The sequence below is a fragment of the Scardinius erythrophthalmus genome (genome assembly GCF_964197995.2).
Source record: "Scardinius erythrophthalmus genome assembly, chromosome: 14".
In the NCBI taxonomy this organism is placed as follows: Eukaryota; Metazoa; Chordata; class Actinopteri; order Cypriniformes; family Leuciscidae; genus Scardinius; species Scardinius erythrophthalmus.
The window spans coordinates 1,587,505-1,612,554 of NC_138234.1; the positions used below are offsets into that span (position 1 = coordinate 1,587,505).

A 25,050-nucleotide genomic window follows, 5' to 3' on the forward strand; every position below is an offset into this window, starting at 1 on the left:
CGATATGTTTTTTCCCAGGATGGTAGAGGAAGACTCATGAATATTCATTAGGGAAGTCATCCCTGATTGGTCTAATGACCTACACCTAACCCCACCCCTAAACCTACCCGTCACTGGGGGTCTTATGACCGCCATAACCCCGCCCCTAAACCTACCCGTCACTGGGGTTAAGTCCAATCAGGGATGACTACCCCAATGAATATTCATGAGTCTTCCCCTACCATCCTGGGAAAAAACATATCGCTTCCCGGTGTGATATTACAGAATTACTACAATCTTCCGGTTCCGGGGTATTAAGAGCAGAAACGCAAAGAAGCCGGAAGCTGGAGGAGGATGTGACGTAATTCTCTTTGAGGGCAGCAGGGGGCGCGCTTTGGCTCAAACATTTAATCTGTTATTTATACCTTTCACAAGAATTATGTGCTATGTACTTCGGACTGATCATTCACCTTACAAAAATCCTACAATTTTTTAAAGTATAATATAGTATTTATTATCTTTGGAAAAACTCCATATCCGTTAACAGAAATGGGAAAATAGTAGCCTACATGAATCATTACAAAATGATGTTGTTTTAAATTATGATATTTAAAACTCTTTGCTACACTTAACTTTATTATTTTAATAAATACATTTATTTTATTTTTACTCTAGCATCTGTGCTTTTTTGTGTACAGTTTATTTTGTTTATTTTTTCAATACTATTTTATTCTATCATTTTCATGTTCTTTTTTATTGAATACGTTTCTTGGAATAAGGTTAGAAAGTTATTTATTGAAATAAAATAATTTATAAACAGTATAGTTATCTGTTGGTCTTTTAAAAACGAGTTTGCGGAAGTGCAGCGCCGCCTGCCGGAGGACGGACGCACTGCGGCCACCGTAGCACTGATCGCGCGGGCTGCGCTGCCGTGTGTCGCGGTGCATGTCGGGCCGCTGGCGGTGGTGAGTATCCCAGCCTGCGCTGCTGCTGCTCCAGAGAGAATGATGGGATAGTGGAGGACACAGCAGCGCTGCACACACACACACTCAGACATTATTTACATTATTCTGGCGCTCTAACCGTCTATATGTGTGTTTACGCGCGTGTATGCGTGACTGTAAATGTGTGTAACACGAGGCCTGCGGCGGTGCGCGTGTCCGTGTTCAAGCGGACTATAAACACACTTACAAAAGTACTGTAATAATAACATAAGGTATAATGCTGGACGTTTGATATGCATCATCACAGTCCTGGATTATCACCGTACTCATATTCAAAGTTATGTACCTGGTGCACCCGGGTTCCTCAAACATACCATAACATAGATATCACATGGTAGTACTTTTGTTGTGTTTTGTGCAGCAGCACAAATATGGTTCTTTCAACATATTTTGGCAAAAATGCAAAATGTCTACTTTGTAAGAAAAAGTGGTGATTGAACGCGGCGAATTCACGTGACCAACTTGAAAACGAGCGAAATCTGCGCGGGGAACTCGCGATCACGTGGATTTCGCCCGCGAAAATTAGCTTAAAGTCCCCCTGTAGTCAATAACTGAATTCCTTAAAACTCATCTTTGATCACCAAAGTGACATATTTAAACGTTTTTTCTTTGAATTTTTCTTTTCCTCACGCCTTAAAATATCTTGAATGTAACTCGACACCCTCGCCTCATTTAGTATGCGCGGTTCTATGAATATGCAAATGAGCCCCGCCTCCACTCACTCACTCAGCTCAGAGATCCACTGGTTGACGATCACACGTTGATCTGATTGGTTACAAGGTAGTTTGTGACGTCAGAAACACCAGCGATTTCAAAGCGTGTTTTTGAGACTGTCTTTGGTTCACTGCAGTTTTAAGGAAGAAATACTCAGCAATGCTGTCGACTTATGAATTTACACATGGTTTGTCTTAAAGCAGATTAAAAACACCACATAGACACATAATAAACAACATTAAACGCTGGATTTTCACCACAGGGGTGAAACATTTTACGGACTGATTGAATGATGACACCATCTGTGTGGAAGCTCGTTTCCGCCACAGAATAATAATAAAAAAATTAATTGCGACTTTTATCTCTTGATTCTAACTTTTTTCTCTCTCATTTATGAGAAATCCTGACATTTTTCCCTCAGAATTTTGATAGAAACTCACAATTGCCAGTTTTGAATTCTGAAATAGTCACAATTAATTACCATTTTTATGTTTTATTTCGTGGCGGAAATGAGCTCCCATAGTATTATTGTTTTCAGTCCACAGACATACAAATGTTACAACTGTCGATCAACTATCCCTATAAACATACGAGTTCCATATAACATGAACTTTACGTTCCTCAGCCTATTGTTTGCATTCATTCGTTGCATTATTCACTCGACTGTGCTAAACACGTTTCCACATGCAGCGTGTGAACCGAACCCTACTCTCAGGAGGTTTCAGTGTGTTAATGAAGAGCATGTGACAGTGTTGTTGGCTGACTGTGTGTGTGTGTGTGTGTGTGTAGGATGATGGAGGGTTTGGGGCTTCAGGCCGTGGCTCTGAGCGACGGGTCCACCGCGTACATACAGCAGTCCATCAACGGTGAGACACACACTTCTGCTCACTAATATATACTGTATATATATATAAATCAATATATCATTTGCTAAAAGAAAACAAGGCACATAAAACCATTAGATTTGACTGATTTGTGACTATTTTCATTAATTTCTCATAATTAGTTAACGTGAACTATAAGCAATATATTTTTTACAGAATTTATTTATTTTTTTAACAATAGCTATACAATTATTTTGGATGCACTAGTTGTAATATGATTAAAATAAATAATACAATTGTTCATGTTAGTTCGTAGTGCATTAACTCATTTTAACAGATGCAACTTTTGATTTTAAAAATGTATTAGTATTGTCTATGCCATAAAATTGAATAACTACAATAAAATTGTCTGTATACTATTATGGTATTTATTAATATTTTATATTAGTGTTTATTTTTTACATTTCAACATTTTAGTGATTTTATGTGATTTTGTCTTTTTTATTTTAAATATTTCTAATTAGCTTTAATTTATATTTATTTCAGTTACAGTTTTAGCCATTTTTGTACTTCAACTAAACTTACTGGGTGTTCTATTCCACCTAATTTTATTACAGCAATAAAATTATGTTTTGTTACAATCAGTACAATAAATGAACATAAAATACTTTACAATTTTTCACATTGCTTGAAAATCTGCCTAATTGTAATTAAAATAATACTGAAATTGCAATTTTTTTAAATTAACCTAAAAAAATGCTAAAAATATATATTTTTTGTTTTTCGTTTGATTCTGTGATCAACGTTCCATACGTTAGCTGGAAATATGTAGCTTTACAATATGTAGAATTGCTGGAAATAGCTTTAAATTTTAATTTGTAGGATAATTTGATTTCTCAGGCCACGACCCCTTTAAATAAATTAAACGATCTAACTCAATCCAAACAAATAAAGATCTATAAACGATCTAGCGATATAAACAAACCAGTGTTGTTATTGTTAACCAAAACTATTGAAAATAATAGTCAGTAAGTGAAAGTCGAAAGAAAATATAAATATTGGATGAAAAACTTGTTGGTTAGAAAATGGCTAAATGTAAAATATAAATGAAAGCTAAATAAAAACTAATAAAAAAATAAAATAAAATAAAAAGCTTTTCTTACTTAGATTTTCTGTATTGTTTCCAGAAAATCTAAGTAAGAAAAGCAGTGTAATGTCTAATGGTAATGGTCAGAGTGTGTGTGAGTGTGTGTGTAACTCTGTGTGTGTGTGTGTGTGTGCAGACGGGAGTCTGGTGGAGGGAAACACGGTTCAGCTGGAGGACGGCACCACCGCCTACATTCAACACGTCACCGTCCAACAGAAAGGTATTACATCTAATATAATTAAAATAAATAATACAATTATCTATTGTTTGTTCATGTTCACTCGTAGTGCATTAATGAATTTGAACAGATTTGATTTTAAAACTGTATTAGTAAACAACCTTAACTAAATCGTTACCAGATGTTTTGTAATTCTCAATATTGCCATCAAATATTACTACTACCATAAAATTATTTGCATACTATTTATTGGTATTTTATATTAGTGTTTAGTTTTAGCATCTTAGAAATTTTATGTGATTTTGTCATTTTTACTTTATATATTTAGCTTTAATTTATATTTATTTCAGTTACAGTTTTAGCCATTTTAGTACTTCACCTGAATGAAGTGTAGTTGATGGTGATGAACCCGTGTGTGTGTGTGTGTGTGTGTGTGTGTGTAGAGTCGCTGGCGTTCGAGGACGGTCAGGCCGTACAGCTGGAGGACGGAAGCACGGCGTTTATTCACCACACGCCTAAAGGTGCCGCTCGAGTACACCATCTCTGAACGCGTTTGAGCTCTGTGCACGTTTGACCTCTGACCTCTGTGTGTGCCAGAAGGGTTCGGGCCCGGCGCCGTGGAGGCGGTTCAGCTGGAGGACGGCAGCACCGCGTACATACACCACCAGATGAACACGGACCCCGACGCCATCGGCGCGCTGGAGAGCTACGCTAGCAAGGTCTGACGCCGACACCACACTCGCCACATCATACCGTCGTTTTAGATGTGCTTAACTAATGTTTGATTTGATGTGGCACAGCTGACGGGGTCAGAGGTCGAGGTCGATGAAAACACAGAGAACACAAACGGGGAGCAGACCAGCATACAGGTATGACCACAGACTGTGGAAAACACTGGGCGTAGTGTGTGTGCCGTCACCCGTAGTGTTTCTGAAGCCCGAAGTGGGCGGAGCCGGTCGTCGCCATCTTGGCAGCATCACTCCCGGATGCGATATTTGTTTTCCCAGGATGGTAGGGGAAGACTCATGAATATTCATTAGGGAAGTCATCCCTGATTGGTCTGATGACCTAGCCCTAACCCGCCCTAAACCTACCCATCACTGGGGTTAAGACCAATCAGGGATGACTTCCCTAATGAATATTCATGAGTCTTTCCCTACCATCCTGGGAAAAAAAATATCGCCTCCCGGATAAACAAACTGATGCACAAACACAGATTTAGGCACTATTGTAACCTCATTTTCCTTGCATGCACATTTTAAAAAGTGAATGTCATTTCATTTGAATAAAAGATGCGCTGCTTGATTTGGTTTATATTTGCTCATTGCGCCCTCTTGTGGACACAGGAGACACTACTGTTTCCTTCTAACATTAAGAATTCAAATATAATTCGAATTTTGCTAATATTTAAGCAAGAAATGTCAGCTCAATTTTATAAGAAAGAATTCAGCTTTTCAGCCATTTTGACAGCCAGTGTGTGTGTGTGTGTGTGTGTGTGTGTCAGCTGATGTTCGAGGGGAAGGTGTGGAGCTCCAGTAAAGCTCCGCCGGTCGGAGAGAAAAGCTTTCGCTGTGGACACACCGGCTGCGGACGCTTCTACACCACAGCACACCATCTGAAGGTACACAGCCTTCCCACAATGCACTGGGGTTGATCAGTTGATCAGTCTTAAGGGAAATTACACTTGAGGTGCTTTATGCAAGCAGGCGCAGTTCTTCAGCACTCACAGATGTGTGTGTGTGTGTGTGTGTCGCAGGTGCACGAGCGCTCTCACACAGGCGATCGCCCGTACAGGTGTGACGTGCCGTCCTGCGGGAAGGCGTTCGCCACAGGCTACGGGCTGAAGAGCCACTTGCGCACACACACCGGAGAGAAGCCCTACAAGTGCCCCGAGGACATGTGCTACAAGGCCTTCAAGACCTCCGGCGACCTGCAGAAGCACGTGCGCACACACACCGGTACGAGCCGTCCTCGCTCAGGGCTGGGGTCGAGGTCGGCACTTCCTGAATGGCCTTGATACCACTGAGTCTTGTTTCGGTACCTGAGGGGTTAATCTTGAGCCAATAAGCATGAAGCATGCGTGATGCGGCCAGATCAAGAGCGTGTGATTGGCTGTGGCGAGGCGTCAGGGAAAAACACTGGTTTACGCCGGCTTGACTCAGATGTGAATCGGGCCTAGTCCTTTAGCGGTTTAATATTCTCACTTTGACAGCATTTCATCTGAGAGAAACTTTCATCACATCACAGAAGAAGAACCCGTCAAAATAAAAGTCTGGTAAAGAAACTGCGATAGAAATATATTTTATAATATATATAATATATTTACTCTTGTACAGTATAATAATGTAATACTACTACTACTAATAATAACAATAGAATTATTATTAAAAGTTGAACAAAATTTCTTTCATGTTATAATTTTAACAGTAATTATACTTATTAACACTTATTTGCCAAAAAATTAAAGAACAAGCTTGTTCTACATAGAATAAAAAATAAAACATTTCATAAGGCCCGATTTATTGTATTACAAATTCATAAATTAAGGTGTTTTTATGAATTTAATTAATTAGATATGCTTTTGATTAAACCATTAAAATGGAATATAGACTAAATATAACAGAAAGCACAGAACAGGGAAAAAATAAAATAAAAACATTAAGAAAGTAATGTTAAAAGTAAACTTAATAAATTGCTGTTAAATTGAACAAGTTTAATGATTTCAATTAATTACACGTGCTTTTTGATTGATAAAATGTAATTTAACCATCCAGAAAAAAAAAAAAAAAAAAAAAAAAAAATGAAATCCAGAAAAGTTGATAACTCGCATTAAACTAGGAATCTTATAAAGTGTGCGTTTGCGGCATCAACCGTTTAGCTGTCTTGTTTTTCCCCTTCTTCACATTAATGCTAACGTTATCTGTTCATGAAATTGTTATCGGGAAAAAAACGTTCGTTCAGGAGCCGGTCTCGAGGTCTTGTATCGGTGTCGCAGTGTGTGCCCGATCCCCAGCCCTGTCGAGTGAGTGTACATCTCCGCAAGCTGTGCTCTCTCTCTCTCTCTCTCTCTCAGGCGAGAAGCCGTTCAAGTGTCCGTTCGAGGGCTGCGGACGCTCCTTCACCACCTCCAACATCCGCAAGGTGCACACGCGCACGCACACGGGCGAGAGGCCGTACCTGTGTCCCGAGCCGTCCTGCGGGAGAGCCTTCGCCAGCGCCACCAACTACAAGAACCACATGAGGATCCACACAGGTAACACTATAGTGTTAGTGTTAGTATATATAGTGTAACGCAGATATAAAGTGTTCCGATCGAAGATCACAGCAACATTCCCATGTTTTAGATTCCGCGTTTGAGCCAATCGGTCGAGTCACAGATTCAATGACTCGTTTATAAACATCTGCCTTATTCTTGAGTGAATCAGCCGTGTGAACGAATCGTTTGAATCAATGACTCGCTTATTATTAAGATCTCTTGCCTTAGTTTCATGTTTAAAAGTATAATTTTTCCCCCTGAAGAATCCAAATTTAAGAATATGTTTAAGATCTGCTGATCTTACTTCCTTACATAATAACACATGAAAAACTAAGGTGAATTACACTGTATTGGGCATTCAAGGTGACAGCTGTCTAAACATTGTAATAGTCAGGGGTCTTGTTAGTCTTTTATCTTCCAACTAAGAGTTGGACTGTGTGTGAATGTTACCTAGTCTAAGGTCTCGTGACCATTTGTTGTTTATACCATCTTTGATCTTCCAACTAAGAGCTGAACTGTGTGTGACTGTTACATAGTCTTAGTTCTCGGGACCATTTGTGTTTATAACATTTGGGGAAGTCAGTCGGGGGCAATTGCCTCTATTGTCTTTAGATGATTAGATTTAGTGGTTACCTCTAAGGCTGTGTGTATGTTTAGCACCTTTAAGGACAGCCCACTGAAAGGCCTATAAAGAAACCATGTAAAGTTTGTTAGCCAGAATGATTTGGGAAGAACTGCAGCCGCGTACAGCGAAGTCCTCAATAAAGAATAACTTTGTTTGAACGTGATCCCCAACGTCTCCTGGTCTCTTGCTTCGACGAAGAAAAAGTTTTCAACAATTTGGTGCCGTGAACCCGGATGGAGAAAAAGGAAACTCAAAGAACTTCAAGCTCAAAGACCTGAATCCAGATTGAAACAGCAAACTCAACAAAAGATCTGCTTTCCAGACTGCATCTTTTGGAATCCAGAGCGAAACTTCCAGCTAAACAAAGATTACCAGACTGAATCTTTCCAGCTTCCTCCAGATTGAAACTTCAAGCTCAAAGATCTCAAAGCCTGACTGAGTTACAGAATCTTCCTTTACTACCAAGGGTTGGTGAGTTTCACTTCATTCAAAGAACCGCTACAGACCAGTATATGTGTTTTTTCCTCTGCGCCGTTCAGAGAAGAGTTAACAGACAGCTGCAGGGTTTTGTTAACTAAGTTATCCTCTAAAAAAAGTTTTGTTTAGAGATGAAAGATACCCTCTGCCCGTCAGGGAAGATTAACAGTACAGGTTAATATTGTGTACCCTTTGCTTTAGGCAGAGAAGAATTAGCTTTACGTGCTAGTTATTTTGGTTTTATCCTCTGTTTTTGTAGGCAGGGAAGATTTTAGCATATGTGCTAATATTTTGGTTTATCCTTTGCTTCAGGCAGAGAAGAATTAGCTTTACGTGCTAGTTATTTTGGTTTATCCTCTGTTTTTTTTTGTAGGCAGGGAGGTTAAGTGTGAAGTGTTGGTCATTTGGAAAGTTAACAATAGTTAAGCTGTGTTAACAAGTGTACCCTCTATTGTAGACAGTAGAGAGAAGTTTTAGTTTTTTTGTTTATTGTGTGGTAACAAAGAAAACTCAGAAATGTTTAGAAAAAATGCCAGACTGATCCCCACAACGGAAAAAGGTGGCTTTGCGACTCCATCGTGGTCAGAAAGCGAATTCAAAAATATTTTAAGAGAACAAATGGACACTATAGTCACTGAAAAAGTTAGACAGGAACTAACTCAGAAATATGAAATTCACCCAGACAAAACTTGGTCAGTAGATGAGTGTAAAAAGGTGCTTGGAGCAAGCATCCGCAAAAACAATATGAAGGGCATTATTTGTGTTCATAGAGAATTCGTCTTAGCAAAAGCCACAGAACAGTCTAAGCGCAACTCAGAGCTAGAGAAACAGGTAAATGAGCTACGTGCTAGAATATCTTCGTTGACTAAGAAATTGAGCCGCAACAAAGCTATAGAAAAAACTGATGTAGAAGTTAGTCAGCCAGATAACATTTACCCTGACTTACAAGCTTTTTTTGAAACAGATGTAGCCATCCAATCAGTAACTGATAAGCCAGTAGATTCAGTGAAGGTGTGTGGCGCTAGGAGAAGGTCTCAGGGAATTGAGGGAACTGAAAGTGTTCCTCTCAACTCTTCTGTTGTCCAAGTACAAACTGTTGCCAAAGCGCTAGGACCCAAAGATATCGAGAGACTATCCCAGAGCTTACCCTCAGCACGCACAGAATTTTCTGAATTTAGAAGAGCATTGATCAGTAAAATGCGTCTTTATGACATGTCGTTGCCAGAAGTTACACAGCTGATGTCACAAATTCTAACTGAATCTGAATTCAACAGTTTTGAGTCTGCTGTTACGTCTGAACTACAACATGCCAGTAAAGGCGATTTGAAAGAAGGTGTTTTGAAAATCCTAAAGAATCTCTTAGGACCCAAAATAGACTGGTCAAAAGTTACTAGATGTGTACAAAAGAAAGGAGAGACTATAAGTGAATACACTGAAAGATTTTCTCAGGCAGCTGCCACGTACAGTGGAATAGTGGAGGATTCTGAAAGTGTACTAGATGATAGAGGAGCTCTAATCCGTATTTGGGCAGATGGTCTTATAGCTGAATACAGATCAGCCTTGCCATTCCTACATGTTACATGGGCTAACGAAACTCTCAGAAGTAACCTAGACAGGTTAGCTACATGGGAAAGGGATGCTGATGTTAAAACCCAAGTGAGAATAGCAGCAGCTACGTTTAACCCAATGAAACAAGACAATAGATGGACTAAAAAAGAAAGCACATGCCACTACTGTGGAAAATCAGGGCATTGGGAGAAAGAATGTAGGAAGAAGTTGCAAGATAATAAAAGAAATAGAATGCATAATTCTGCTCCTTCTCAACCTGCCTACAATCCTGATGTAGTTCAGCAAATGTCCACTGAAACTTTAGGGCAACTCGCTCAGGCTCTTCTAAGAGCACAAAAAGAACAGGAAAAAAACTAATTGTTGGGGCTGTGAGTAGCTACCTTTCCCCTGTAATCCATCATAATGACAAAAGAATTTTTGTGAAAGGTAGCATAAAAGAAAAAGAGATTGATTTTTTGCTTGATACAGGCGCAGAGATTACAATAATTCCTACAAAATTGGCTAAAGGTTTAGACATCCCGTACAAGAAAACCAAACTTTCTTTAACTGGCGTAATAGGTGAAGATTCTGTTTTGTATGAAACCCCGCCCATAGAGGTACAATTTGGCCCGAAAACTCTGACTACAAAATTGCTATGTGCTCCATTGAATACAGGTGCAATTTTAGGCATGGATCTTCTGAGACAAGTACATCTAACTTTAGACATGTCCTCAGAATCTGCTAGCATTAAAATTTCCTCAGCACACGTTTCTACCAATAATGCAATCCCTCCAGAGTATGCTTTCTTACTGAATCATCCAATTTGGGCTAATGACAAGGATGATTGTGGTTTATTGACAGGTGTAGAACCAGTCAAATTGACAGGAACTCCGCCCCCGGTTACCAAACAGTATCCAATCAGTAAGGAAGCCATACAGGGAATCAAACCTATTGTAGAAAAGCTGCTGACGCAAGGAGTGCTAGTTAAAACCAACAGTCCCTGTAACTCACCCATATGGCCAATCAAGAAATCCAATGGAACATGGAGACTTACCATAGACTACAGAGTAGCCAATAAAAACATTGATAAAATCACCCCGCTAGTGGCAGATCCATCTACAATTTGTAATGGCTTACCATTAGATTGTAAGATTTTTTCAGTAATTGATATGTCTAATGGATTCTTTTCTGTACCATTGCACTCTGACAGCCAGCCATGGTTAGCTTTCACAGTTGACCATGAACAATATCAGTGGACCCGATTGGCCCAGGGATTTCAAAACTCCCCGACCATATACCATCAGGCTGTCAGACGTGATTTGTGTGACCCAGAATGTCCAGTAAAACAGTCCACTATGATCCAATATGTCGATGATATTTTGATTGCCTCAACAGACCACGAGGTACATCAAACTGAATTGGCATCATTGTTGGACTATTTGCATAAAAAAGGACACAAATGCAGCTTTCACAAAGCTCAAATTGCTAAAAAGCAAGTCACATTTCTGGGTCAAACAATTGGTGCAGGAAATAGATCTATTACACAGGATCGAGCGGCTTCAGTCAAAGCCATACCTCCGCCTACTACCATTAAAACACTACGCTCATTTTTAGGAACTGCAGGTTACTGTAGACCGTGGATTGAAGAATATGCCTCGATTGCTCAGCCTCTCTATGACTTGTTGAAAGGCCATGGTAAAGATTCAGATATTGTTTGTATGGAAGAGCTTCACCTCAAAGCATTCAATGATTTGAAGAGAGCACTATGTCAAGCACCAGCATTAGGAATTGCCCAATCTAATAGACCCTTTGTGCTTTATGTCCATGAACACTTGGGCTTTATGACTGCATGTCTAATGCAAGATCATGGGGGCAGTTTACGTCCAATTCATTACTATTCTGGTAAACTTGACATAGTAGCTCAAGGTATGGGACCATGCCTCAGAGCAGTACAGGCAGTTCATCTAGCGCTTCAGGCTTCATCAGCAATGGTGTTAGGTCAGACGGTAAATGTAAAATGCCCTCACGCAGTGTCCGCACTAATGAATCAAGCAAAAGTCACTTCTGTCACTTCCTCTCGTTGGGGAAATTGGTTAACTACTCTCACAGCCCCGAACATTGTTTTACAGCGTGCACCAGTCACGAACCCCTCCTCATGTATGATGTCTGCAATGACTGAAGTTGTGTTAGAGGATGAAGGCGAAATGACTCATGATTGTGTTACGCTTACATACGCAGCGACAAGTGAAATAGCAGAAACTCCCATAGAAAATGCAGAATTTGAGTTGTTTGTTGATGGTTCAGCTCAAGTAATTGAAGGGAACAGACGAGCAGGTTATGCAGTAACGTCCACCACTGAGGTGGTAGCTTCAGGTCGTCTTCCAGATCATTTTTCAGCTCAGGCTGCAGAACTGGTAGCTTTAACTAGAGCATGCACACTAGCTTCAGGATCAGTTGCAAATATCTACACAGATTCCAGATATGCTTTTGGGGTTATTCATGATTTTGGCATCATTTGGCAAAGCAGACAGTTTCTAACTTCTGCTGGATCCCCCATTAAGCATGCTGAATTAGTGAAAGATCTTATGTTTGCCATGAAACTTCCAAAGAAATTAGCGGTGATCAAAGTGAAAGCACATCTCACAACTAACACTACAGAAGCTAAAGGTAATGCTCTTGCAGATGTAGCAGCTAAACAGGCTTGTTTCTATGTAACTGTACAAGTGTGTTCAGGTAGTACAGCACAGAAGACAATTCTGCCCCCTGAATCTATCATTGATTTGTACAAAGATGTTCCTCTATATGAAGCATGGACATGGTTAGACAAAGGAGCCACCGTTGATTCATCTGGCTGCTGGACCAAAGGGGGGAAGTATGTTGCTCCCGAATCACTGCTGCCATATTTGGCTCAACAAATACACAATTTGGGTCACAGTGGTCCAGCAACGATGAATCACAGGTTCTCAAATCAATGGTGGAATCCAAAATTCAGAAATGTTTGCACAGAAACAGCCAAAAGGTGTGTTACATGTCAGAAAAATAATGATGTACCAGCAGCCATTACACCAGCAGCACATACCCCAGCTCCACCAGGACCATTTCGTCATTTGCAAGTTGATTACATTTCGTTGCCTCGTTGTAAGGGAAAAACTGACGTTTTGGTAGTAATAGACAAGTTCTCAAGATGGATTGAAACTTATCCAACAGGGCGTGCTACCGCTGCACATACTGCTAAATGTCTTGTCACTGATTTCATTCCCAGATGGGGTTTACCAGATTGCATTGACTCAGATCAAGGTACACACTTCACAGGACAGGTAGTTAAAGAAGTGTCTAAAATGTTGAAGATTAAGTGGAATCTGCACTGCCCCTACAGGCCACAAGCATCAGGACAGGTTGAACGATCAAACAGAACAATCAAAACCAGGCTAAGCAAAATGCATCAGGAAGGAGTACCATGGGTCGAAGCACTGCCAGCAGTACTGTGTAGTATGAGAGCGTCACCTAACAGATCAGTAGGACTGAGCCCTCATGAAATTATTACAGGACGCCCAATGCAGATGCCAGGTGTGATTGATCTTAGAAATGCTGATGTACACATTGCCTCAGATGCCCTGATTGCTTACTGTGAAAACCTCACAAAGGCAGTACAGAGTGCCAAAGAGAGAGTTGAGTCTTGTTGGCAGACTCCACCAGAAGGTGGACACACAATCGTCCCAGGTCAATGGGTCATGATAAAGTCATTCAAAAACAAACCATTAGAGCCTAAGTGGCAAGGACCACATCAAGTTATGTTGATTACAGCAGCTGCAGTATTGTGCCAGGGAAGGAAAACCTGGACTCATGTGTCACATTGCAAAGTGGTTCCTCCCCCTACAGGGATAGGATAGGACACATGGACCAGTGAGGAGCCCAGGAAGAACTGGAAGCAACAGGCTTTCGGGGGCCAACCCTGTGGTGAAGATTCCCTTATAGGCCCTTCCCAACCATAGTCTCTCCTCACCTCACTGTTCCTTTTAGGTGTCTCATAAATTAAGAAATAGGGAAAGAAGGAACCACAATTAGCAGACTCAGATTGAATAGATGATACAACCCTAATGTTTGTAGTCTTTACAATGAATACTGGTCTGTTGCAGTTGTTCTTTGTTTGTTTGTTTTTAACCATATGCACTGACCCACACACCTGCATATACCCAACCTCCAGAAAACAACTAGACCAACTGCAGAGACTACAACCAACACAGAAGAAGAAAAAAAAAATAAAAATACACAACGCAGAAAACTCATCTACGGGAACTTCAGTCATCCAGCAACATGATCAAGATTGCCTTAATACTAACCATCATGGACATAGCGCAAAGTGTAGACCCCAGAAACAACATATTCTTAGAGCTGATGAATATGTCAAGAAATGCCTTGTTTGCTGGAAAGAACGTTTGCATGCCACATGCACCTTCAGTAGGAGCCGGAATCCCATGGGTTGCACACCCTCTGTCCAAATGTGACACGTGTACCTTATTCGATCGTCAGAACAGTGGATTAGACAAAAAGGATACATGTCACAACGTAACCATTCCTCCAGCTTCTCAGTGTTGCATTCCTGGACTACCATCCTGCAACCTAACTTCAGCTACTCCCATCATGACAGATCTACTCCTGCCAATGATGTTCCACTGGTGCATGGAAAATTATGCTCCAGCATCGACTCCACTGGGTGAGATTCCTCGTGAACGTTGCAGTTTTGTGATTGAAAGAGGAACAGATGATTCCTATGTGTACGTTACTACTACAGAGAAGAAACAGGAAAATGACTTAAACGAGTGTCTCTTCAGGAACCCATCCCTACCGAAACTTTTTGCAATAAATCAGTGGTGTATGATTCCTCCACCAACTGGCACTTTTTGGTTATGTGGAACTTCTGTCTACAGCATCCTACCCAGCCAGTTCAACGGCAGGTGCACCTTGGTTTATGTTCTGCCAGCTATCAGAGAAAACACACACTACACTCCAAGCTCTCCACAGTTACAAGATTCAGCTCCTTCTACCAACAAAGATGGCTGCATTCCAGGACTCACTTGTGTTCAAACGTGGTGGTCAAGAACTCTTGGAGCCTTAATCCCATCGTATGGTGTCATGCAGGCTCTCGATCAAGTCAGAAGCCTGTCGGATTCTGTACAGAAATTGGCCAATGATACGGCTTTGGCCCTGGGCAACATCACGAACGCTCTCGCTTCGCACAAGATAATGATCTTACAGAACAGAGTAGCCTTGGATTACATTCTTGCAACACAAGGAGGAGCCTGCACCATTATCGGCCCTGAGTGCTGCACTGGGTTAATGGATCCAACAGAGAACTTAAACAAAATCCAACAAGACATTCTTGATCTTTCAACAAAATTACACCAGATGACTGAAGACAATTCTTCATGGTTCGGAAACTTGATTGGTAAACCCTGGCTGTGGATTAAAGAAATAGCAATTCTGCTGTTGTTTCTCCTACTGGCATTCTACGTATGCTTCCACAGTATCAAGTGTTTCATTCAACGAATGACTCACACCTCGCACGAGAAAATGACTGATTCAACCATAAAAGAATATTACCCGTAAGACTTCACGGACTCTAAGTGCATGTTTGTTTCTGTGTCAACATGCAATTACAGAAAATCAACACAGAACATATGCTATGTGCCTGTACCTTTTTCAAGTTACAAGAATGAACATATGCGATGTGCCTGTAACTTACACCAGTTACAAGAATTAACTTTATGTGTTTAAATTTGTATTTTGTGAGAGTTTTTAAGAACTCTCAAACGGGGGACTGAAGAATCCAAATTTAAGAATATGTTTAAGATCTGCTGATCTTACTTCCTTACATAATAACACATGAAAAACTAAGGTGAATTACACTGTATTGGGCATTCAAGGTGACAGCTGTCTAAACATTGTAATAGTCAGGGGTCTTGTTAGTCTTTTATCTTCCAACTAAGAGTTGGACTGTGTGTGAATGTTACCTAGTCTAAGGTCTCGTGACCATTTGTTGTTTATACCATCTTTGATCTTCCAACTAAGAGCTGAACTGTGTGTGACTGTTACATAGTCTTAGTTCTCGGGACCATTTGTGTTTATAACATTTGGGGAAGTCAGTCGGGGGCAATTGCCTCTATTGTCTTTAGATGATTAGATTTAGTGGTTACCTCTAAGGCTGTGTGTATGTTTAGCACCTTTAAGGACAGCCCACTGAAAGGCCTATAAAGAAACCATGTAAAGTTTGTTAGCCAGAATGATTTGGGAAGAACTGCAGCCGCGTACAGCGAAGTCCTCAATAAAGAATAACTTTGTTTGAACGTGATCCCCAACGTCTCCTGGTCTCTTGCTTCGACGAAGAAAAAGTTTTCAACACCCCCAACATTTCTTATTTGTATTTTCGAAAAATATTTACAACAGTCTCATAACATTATTTAATGCAGTTATTGTTTTTCAGTGTAAATTAATTAATGTGATTGGTAACAGCACTATAGTGTCTCATTCTAATTTAATTTATTCATCAAATCAAATTTGAGGATTTAAAATAAAAGATGCATCATACGTTTAATAAGATTGGGAGGGGGATATATTATGAATATATATAATATTAATTTTAGCGTTAAAAATGGCCGATAAATAATGGATTGTTTAATATGATAGGAATCATTTCAAAAAAGGAAAATATAGTTAAGTGAAACATGTGCAGTGCAAGTCTGTCATATAGGCGACATAAAATTATGATGAGAATATCATTATAATTGAGTGTTTGGGACATGGATTTTAATGGTGAGACTTTCGTTTATGTAATCAGGCTCTCAAAAATTATATAAAAACTTGGATTTAGATTTATATAATAATATAATATAAATATCAAGAATTATCGTATTGGCCAAAATCTTCATATCGGTGCACAAATATGCAGATTTAAATATGTCAAAGCTGCAATATTGCTTCAGAATAAATTATATTTACACCACAAAAAAAAAAAAAATCCGGACAAGCAACTTTTAAAAAAAAGTTTTTGTTTAGTCAAATTGTATTCAATGAAAACTTAGTCACATTTTCATCATGCTGCATGATGGCTAAATTGACAATCCCGATTATTTTACTCAAAATTAAAATCAATTATAATGCATAGAAATTTATTTTAACATTTCATCAGAATTATTGCACTTTCACCTATAAGCACAAATCAAGAAAACGTCAACTCGTACGCATGGTTTATTTGACCTCATCTAGTTTTCTGATTTATAATAGGCTATTTATCATATACAGTGAAAACAAGAAACTTTAAAAAACCTATATTAAATTCCTAGTAATCCAATAGTTCCAAATTACTTTAGTGTTTGTATTGTCACACACAGCAAGTAAGTGCATTTATTCAGCGAACACAGTCGTAAATAGTCGAGATTCATGTTTAGATTTATTAGAGTTCGTCACTGAGAAGCTTTGACAGCAGATTTAGTCACACAAACAGCGCAAGCAACACTTTCATTTAAGCAGAATATCTCAAATGAAGATCGCTGAACTCCAGTTTACTTGTTTGTCTGCCAGATTGCAAATACTAAGTAAAACACCGGGTAGAAAACCTGCTCTAGTAACAGAAAAGCTCTGATTGGGGGATTTAAATTCTTGAAATCTGGCAACCGTGAGCATGAAAGCTCGTAGCGTTTTGTTAAAAACAGCCTCGTCTCCTATTCTACTCAACAAAACAAAACGTTTTTTTTTGTTTAACTACATTTCAGTCTCGACATTTTTCGTCAACGTTATTTTACGTTGATGTAGTCGCAGTTATCGTTTTAATGACGTTGGTGTCGCCTCGTCTTGATCATGGAAAAAAAGGTGGTCGACGAACATTTTTCGTCATATATTTCGATAACGTCACTCGAAATCCTGTCATTCCAATAGGAAATCGCGTGAATTTGCGCAATTGCGAAAACATTCCCCACGCAGATTTGTTCGTGTTCTAGTTCGCTGCTTGATTTGAAAGTGAGCGGTGCCTCATACGTATTGACAAAAGCTAAACAGTATTGTTATTGCTAACTAAAACTATTAATTAAAATTAATTTAATTAATTAATTAAATCTTTGGGTAAACACTAACAGTGAATCGATACGGTTCTTAGCTTTCTGATTTGATTTGCAAATTCAGAACGATTCGATTTGTAATTTTAAGTGCATTCATATGATTATTTTCCAACTAACTCTTTTAACGATGTTCAGGTGAGAAGCCGTATCTGTGTACGGTTCCCGGCTGTGGGAAGAGCTTCACGGAATATTCCAGCCTTTATAAGCATCACGTGGTCCACACACACTGCAAGCCGTACACCTGCAGCCACTGCGGGAAGACCTACCGACAGACGTCGACGCTAGCCATGCACAAGCGCACCGCGCACGGAGACTTCGACACCGCCGAGGACGGTGAGAAACGCTTTCTGCGTTATCTAAATTTTGGGGCGAAGAAGTTTGCAAAGAACAGTTTTGTGTGTGTAGACGCAGAGGTTTTCGAGGCGCCCGAGCAGAACGAACGCGATGGCGAGGTTACCATGGAAACGGACGACATCCTCAGCTCACACCTGCAGGTCCTCGGCACGGCCGTCACCATGGTAACCCGGGACGGAACCACCATCGCCGTCCCCGCGCAACAGGGCCGCACCGGGCGGCACGTCACCATGGTTACAGACGGCAAAGAGATGCAGCAGGTGGGTATTATGGGATGGATAAGGGTACTGCATGGTTATCAGAGCTCAAGTCATTCACTCGTCTTTGCGTTCGTCCTGCAGGTTGCCATAGTAACGTCAGACGGCATCATGACTGAAGGGAACTCGTCGCCGTACCAGCAGGTGGCGCTTCTCGCAACGGAGAACGGCACGCAGATTGCAGTACAGGTCAATACGAAACATGGATAATTACAATTTGCCTTTATATACCTCAAACTAAATGTGCATCAGTGGTTTTGAGTATAAATAAATATCTTAAAATTATTGAGGTTTGTTTAAAGTGAGATTATCTGACTGTCAACTGTATGTTACAGTTAGAAGATCAGCAGACATTAGAGGAGGCGATCACCATGGCAACAGCAGCGATTCAGCACAACGGACTGACCTCAGATCAGTGACAGCTGAAAAACACAGACGCCTTTTTAATGTTTAGTTCATTATTTTTACCTGCTTTGAGCCAGTAGAAGTCAAACATGACGAAAATAAAGATGTATATTTGTTAATAAATAAGCTTTATGTGGAATGTGGTTTTTGAGCTGTTAATCCGTCGAAACACTACGAAAACTAGTCATTAAACAATATTATTTTAATTAAAAATACATTATGTCCTTATGATAACGGAAGTACTTACTGTTTTTCTCTTGTATATCGTGAACAGCTGCGCAGGATAGTATCAGCTGTCACAAAAATAATTAAGATTTTGTTTCTTGTATTTTAATTTTGGTTGTTTAATGTGAGGACCATCCCATATGTGTAGCAACATGGAGTTCAAGAAAAAAACACCAACTTTAATAATCCTAGATGCATTTCTAATGGTAAGTTTTCCACTGTGGTAAAAGGCCGTTAAAATACGCGCGGTTTTTCACAATAGACGGTTTGAATGGTTTTGATTTGAATCGCCCGTGTCGTCTAACAAATCAGTGAGGCCTGGATTGACGTTAATTAATCATTACTATTGTAGTTATTTAAACAAACAGCGTAATGATATTTAGTTACTCACCTAAATCCATATTTATTGTTAGTTAGTACTGTACTGTCACCAGCAGAGGTCAGCAGCGTCACTCTGTCCACGCGATCAGTGTGTTTGACGCGGCGGAGCTCAAACTAGAAGCACAACAATAGTTCATTCCTCAGATTATAATCACTGAACGAAGAGTGTACAGAAACTTCTCAATCTGTTTACTAACAGACCCTCGAAAAAAAGAACATAAACACACATTTACGTATCTAAATGAGGACATCCACACAGTAGAGACTATGTATTTAATGATTAAATGACTCCAGTGAAAACTAACCAGTGTTATAGTATAATTTATACACTATTATAGTATTTATTCATATTTTGAATTAGCATTTATATTTTCATTTTCCATTTTAGTTATTGGGTTGTGCTTATCATATATGTATATGTAATTTATTTATATTTTAGTTCAGTTTTAGTTTATTTCCATTTAGTAGTTTTAGTGCTTCAACTTAATCTTAAGTTAGTTGCCAAGGCAACATTTCAGTTTCAATAGTGGTGTACTTCCAAAAACACCTCCCTTCTCTTTTTAAGATGTTTTCCATTACATTTCCTGTAAGTATAGATCTATAGACACTGTGAATTTGAGTTGAATGTGCTGTATTTCCGTGTTTTACTGCAGTTCACACACACACACACACACACACACACACACTCACGCACGCTGAGTTGTTCTCAGTTCTCCCTCGGCAACAGTCTCTTATTGGCTGAGCCGCTGTGACGTCAGCCAATGACAGGGGGAGGGGGACTTTGGGGTTTCCTCCTCTAAACTGACTGGAAACACCAGTGTGTGTGTGTGTGTGTGTGTGTGTGTGTGTGTGTGTGTGGGTGGAGGAGAGGAAGTTAATCCGAAGACACACCCTGACTACAAACACACACACACACGATTGCTGGTGTTTTGGTGAAGCAACACAAATAAATTCTTTAATTACTGTTAAAATCTGTTCTCTAGAACATTCTGAGTGAGAGAGAGAGTGTCTCTACGTGAGTGTGTGTAAGAGAGCGAATGTGCGCCAAGTAAAGTGCCTTTAACTCTGTGTGTGTTTAGTCGTTCGGCTCTTTTAGCCCTTTTTAAGTTTGTAAAAACAAGCGGCAGAAACAGGAAGTGCTCTGAGTTCTGGGCTGATCTCTTCCTGTCACTCCAGTGATCAAATCAATCAACAAACTTAAGTCCAGAGTCTCAGTTGTTGCTGTTTCGCAGCTCTGGACACGTACACTGCTTCTCTTACGCAGTATTTTTGTCTTGTTTCCATTCCAAATATCAAAGAATTCTTGAATCGAGAAGCATTTACTAGTAAAATAAGATATTATGTCCTGTTTTTCCGAGGGAATTAATCAAAATTAAGTGAGTTTTTACTTAAAACAAGTAAAATTATCTGCTAATCTTACTGTTTTCTGAGGGAAAAAAATCTAAATGATCTGCCAAAATAATGTTAATTCAAATGGAAACAAGATTATTTTTCTTCTTACCCCATTAGCAGATAATTTTACTTGTTTTAAGCAAAAACTCACTTAATTTGGAAATATTTCCCCAGAAAACAAGACTTAATATCTTATGACATTTTACTCATCTAGTAAACGCATCTCGATTCAATAATTTTTCGATATTTGGACTGGAAACAAGACAAAAATACTGAGTAAGAAAAGCTTTTTTTGCAGTGTAACTGAGTTATCAGTTCCTTAACGCTTTAGCTTTACATTTTATATAGTATTTATTAATATTTTGAATTATGTTTCATTTTGTATTTTCATTCTTTAGAAATACTTAGAAACTTGTGTGTGTGTGTGTGTCTCATTTAGACTCTTTGTGTGAAGGGTTAACGTCGTGAGCCGAGGGACTGTTTGGATTGAGATGAGGGTTTGTTTGGGTTGTGTGAGGATATGGGGGCAGGGTGTGTGTGTGTGTGTGTGTGTGTGTGTGTGTGTGTGTGTGTGTGTATCGACAGCTGCTGGTTGAGTTTCCCGGGAACTTCAGGACAATGAGACTCTATGAGTGAAACAGCTGCCAAACACGTCAACGCCACTAAATCACTTCACAAACTCTTCGCACTTCACCCTTCCCAGCATGCTTTGCTTTGTTTCCTCGATCCCTGCTGGAATCAACAAGTCTTTAGTGAAACACAATCTCCAGACGCTCAGCTTTACACCGGAGATCAATCATAAAACTACACTTGAAACACATTTGAGGACTTTTGTGGAAGGTGAAAAATTCACATTTGTAGAAAATTGTAAATAAAAAAACATAATTGAACGACTTTTTACGATCTTTCTACCTCAAAATCATGTTCAAGTCAATGTTTTAATTTAATCCTGTCATTATTCGAGATGAAACTGTTTAAAAGGCCGTAACTGATGTTTTCAGTGAATCTCACTATGACCTCGATCATTAGTTTACATCTCTCATGAAACCTGTGTCTGGGTTATTTCTCTCTCGGGTTTCAGGAGAATGATCTGAGTTCAGGCCCTTCCTCCGCCCGCCTGACACTCTTTTGTGATGCTGAACACACACACACGCACACACACACGTCGTTCACACGCCCGCGGGGCGCTGATGTGTGTGAGACTCCACAGGCTCGATCTCAGCGAGTCTCGGATCCAGAAACTGACCAGCGAGTGAAATATCCAAACGCAAATCACATCAAACCTTGTGTTCACAGTTGATTTCAGTAGAGTTTGATGTTAGCATGTAGCTAAATATACAAATCACCGACTGATTACAATAGTTTAATAGTAGTTTTAGCTAAAATGTTCCTTTATTCAAAAAGTTTTTCATTAGCATGTTGCTCAGTTGATTTCAGTAGAGTTTGATGTTAGCATGTAGCTAAATGCACAAATCGCCGACTGATTACATAAAATCACGACAAAATCACATAAAATAACCTGTGTGTGTGTGTGTGTGTGTGTGTGTTTAATGCAGACTAACTCATTTCATCCTGATCAGATTAACTGCCAGCTTTATAATTACTAGCGAGCTAATCTGTGTGTGTGTGTGTGTGTGTGTGTGTGTTTTCTTTGTGAACGAGGGTATTAACCAGCTGACCGAACCCTCCTGAGATCATCAGCATCTCGATGATTAATATTGAGTATAAACACACGAACTAACGAAGGGTCAAAGGTCACGCTTCAGGTTCAGTTGAAAACAACACACTCAACCACCATTAATACACATCAGATCCACTGCTGTGTGTGTGTGTGTGTGTGTGTGTATGTATGTGCATGTGTGTATGTCTGAGAGTGTATGTGTGAGTGTGTGTGTGTATGTGTGTGTGTATATGTATGTGTGTAAGTATATGTGTATGTGTATATATGTGTGTGTATGTGTGTGTGAGAGTATGTGTAAGTGTGTATATGTATATCTGTGTGTGTATATGTGTGAGTGTATGTGTGTGAGAGTATATGTATATGTGTGTGAGCATATGTGTATGTGTATATATGTGTGTGTGTAAGAGTGTATGTGTAAGTGTGTGTATATGTATGTGTTCTGAGAGTATATGTGCATGTGTGTGTGTATATGTGTGTGTATATATGTGCATGTGTGTGTGTGTATATGTGTGTGTGTGTGAGTGTATATGTGTGTATATGTGTGTGTGTATGTGTGTATATGTGTGTGTGTGTGTGTGTGTGTGAGTGTATGTGTAAGTGTGTGTGCATGTGTATGTGTGTGTGTGTGTGTGTGTGTGTGTGTGTGTGTGTGTGAGAGAGTGTATGTGTAAGTGTGTGTATGTGTGTATATGTGTGTGCGTCCAAGCGTCAGGAGCGTCTCTGAACAATAGTGTGGATCTCCATAAGTGGGATGCTGGTGTTCAACAGGCCATCTGCCCGTGTGTTTGTGTCTGACGCGCACACACACACACACACACACACACACACACACACACACACACACACACACACACACACACACACACACACACACACACTCATGAAACGACCTCATTTAAACCAGCGATTGTGCTTTTATGACGTCAGGAAAGAAACTCTCCCAAATCCCCAGCTGACTGCAATCACTCACAGCCTGAACAAAACAGCCGGAGACGCACAATAGAGCGGCTCAGAGAGCTAGCGTTGCCTAGCCTACTGCCTAAACAGAGCGCTAGCCTTTCAGACCGCGAGTGAAACTCTTCACAGAGGCAGAACCAATTATGCAAAACACAGTTTACAACAGATCCTGCTAAGTGCAACGTTATAAGCTTCTAGCTAAAATTTCATTCGCTTAAAAAATTTGACATTAGCATGTTTACAATTGATTTAGTTTGATGTTAGTGGGCAACTCGCCTACAGATTCCAATCATTTATAATATTAGTTTGTTTTCATTAAGCCCAATAACTTGACATTAAAATGTTGTTCACTGTTGATTTCAATAGAGTTTGATGTTAGCATGTAGCTAAATGCACAAATCGCCTTCTGATGACAATAGTTTAATAGTAGTTTGTAGCTAAAAATTTCCTTCATTCCAATAATTTCATTAGCATGTTGCTCACAATTGATTTTAATAGACTTTTATGTTAGCATGTAGCTAGTGATTCCAATAGTTTGATGTTAAAATCTTGCTATGCTAATTCTCAAATAAAACACAAATATTGGGTAAAAGTCCATTTTAAACTAATTTAGCGAAATTTGGCGGTTAGTAACCTTCAGTTAAATGTCTAATCAGGCGGCTCAACAGGTAATCTCTTAGCACAGGCCGCTGATAAGACTATCTGACGTCTTTCAGTGTGTGTGTGTGTGTGTGTGTGTGTGTGTGTGTGTGTGTGTGTGTGTGTGTGTGTGTGTGTGTGTGTGTGTGTGTGTGTGTGTGTGTGTGTGTGTGTGTGTGTGTGTGTGTGTGTGTGTGTGGGAGAAAAACAAGCCCAGACGCATCCAGATAACACACACACCTGCCCACCAAACGACACTGAAACCTCATTACAACAGCATAATAACATCAGACCACAGAGAAACACTCCATTCACAAAAGCTTTATTGTAATAAAAACCGACTTTATGCACAAATGCATTTATAAAAGTGTACATTAAAGCAACTCTGCTTCAAAATAGCTTACAAACTACATCGACTCTGTCTGAAACAGTAACCGTGCTGCTCAGCAGCCCGAGAGAGAATGCTTGACGTGAGTCTCTGCTGGCGTGTCGGCCTGATACCAACCAACATACCACATGCAAAGCATTCTGGGTAAAAATACAGTCATTTCCCCCAAATCCGCACAACTCATTTCATGCCATCATAAGAAGAAGTTATTGCCTGAATATTGCACAGTAAGACTAAAAGAGCCAGGCAGTGACGTTTATTAAGGGAGCGTTGGCGCTGTGGTTAAGGCAGAGGGGATTATGGGAGTTTGTTTATGTGGCGCCACGCTCAATAGCAGCTCCTGTTAGGAATTATTAAAGTCCACAGCATATTTAGGCCTGAAACGCACTGGACGCAAGCATGCGAATGCAAATACGCTGTAAAACAATGTCGCATTCTCAGAGTTGCCACAGGTGGCGCTATAACAAACTTGGTTTTATTGTCGTTTTCTTAGAGTTGCCACAGATGG

General features: G+C 39.8%; 2 protein-coding genes across 5 annotated transcripts in view; one reads left to right on the top strand and one right to left on the bottom strand.

Moving 5' to 3' along the window:
- The first annotated feature begins 849 nt into the window (after positions 1 to 849).
- znf76 (zinc finger protein 76) lies at positions 850 to 19,018 on the top strand. Of its 4 annotated transcripts, none has more exons than XM_081383954.1 (13): positions 850 to 944; positions 2,487 to 2,563; positions 3,805 to 3,888; positions 4,290 to 4,367; positions 4,444 to 4,565; positions 4,647 to 4,715; positions 5,351 to 5,467; positions 5,603 to 5,804; positions 6,920 to 7,099; positions 17,999 to 18,196; positions 18,269 to 18,477; positions 18,559 to 18,663; positions 18,810 to 19,018. In XM_081383954.1, exons 1-13 carry the CDS (start codon positions 925 to 927, stop codon positions 18,891 to 18,893), a joined length of 1,545 nt encoding a protein of 514 aa, XP_081240080.1. In that variant the 5' UTR covers positions 850 to 924; the 3' UTR covers positions 18,894 to 19,018. The 4 variants fall into 4 exon arrangements, with proteins under 4 accessions (XP_081240080.1, XP_081240078.1, XP_081240081.1 ...); XM_081383955.1 differs by having other exon boundaries at positions 873 to 944; positions 4,447 to 4,565; XM_081383952.1 differs by having other exon boundaries at positions 17,999 to 18,477.
- Positions 19,019 to 24,459: 5,441 nt separating this feature from the next.
- Positions 24,460 to 25,050, bottom strand: part of btg2 (B-cell translocation gene 2) — a 2,466-nt gene continuing 1,875 nt past the window's right edge. The window contains exon 2 of the mRNA XM_081384975.1: positions 24,460 to 25,050. This exon is cut by the window's right edge and continues 765 nt beyond it. The gene's annotated coding sequence lies outside the window, so the exon portion shown is untranslated.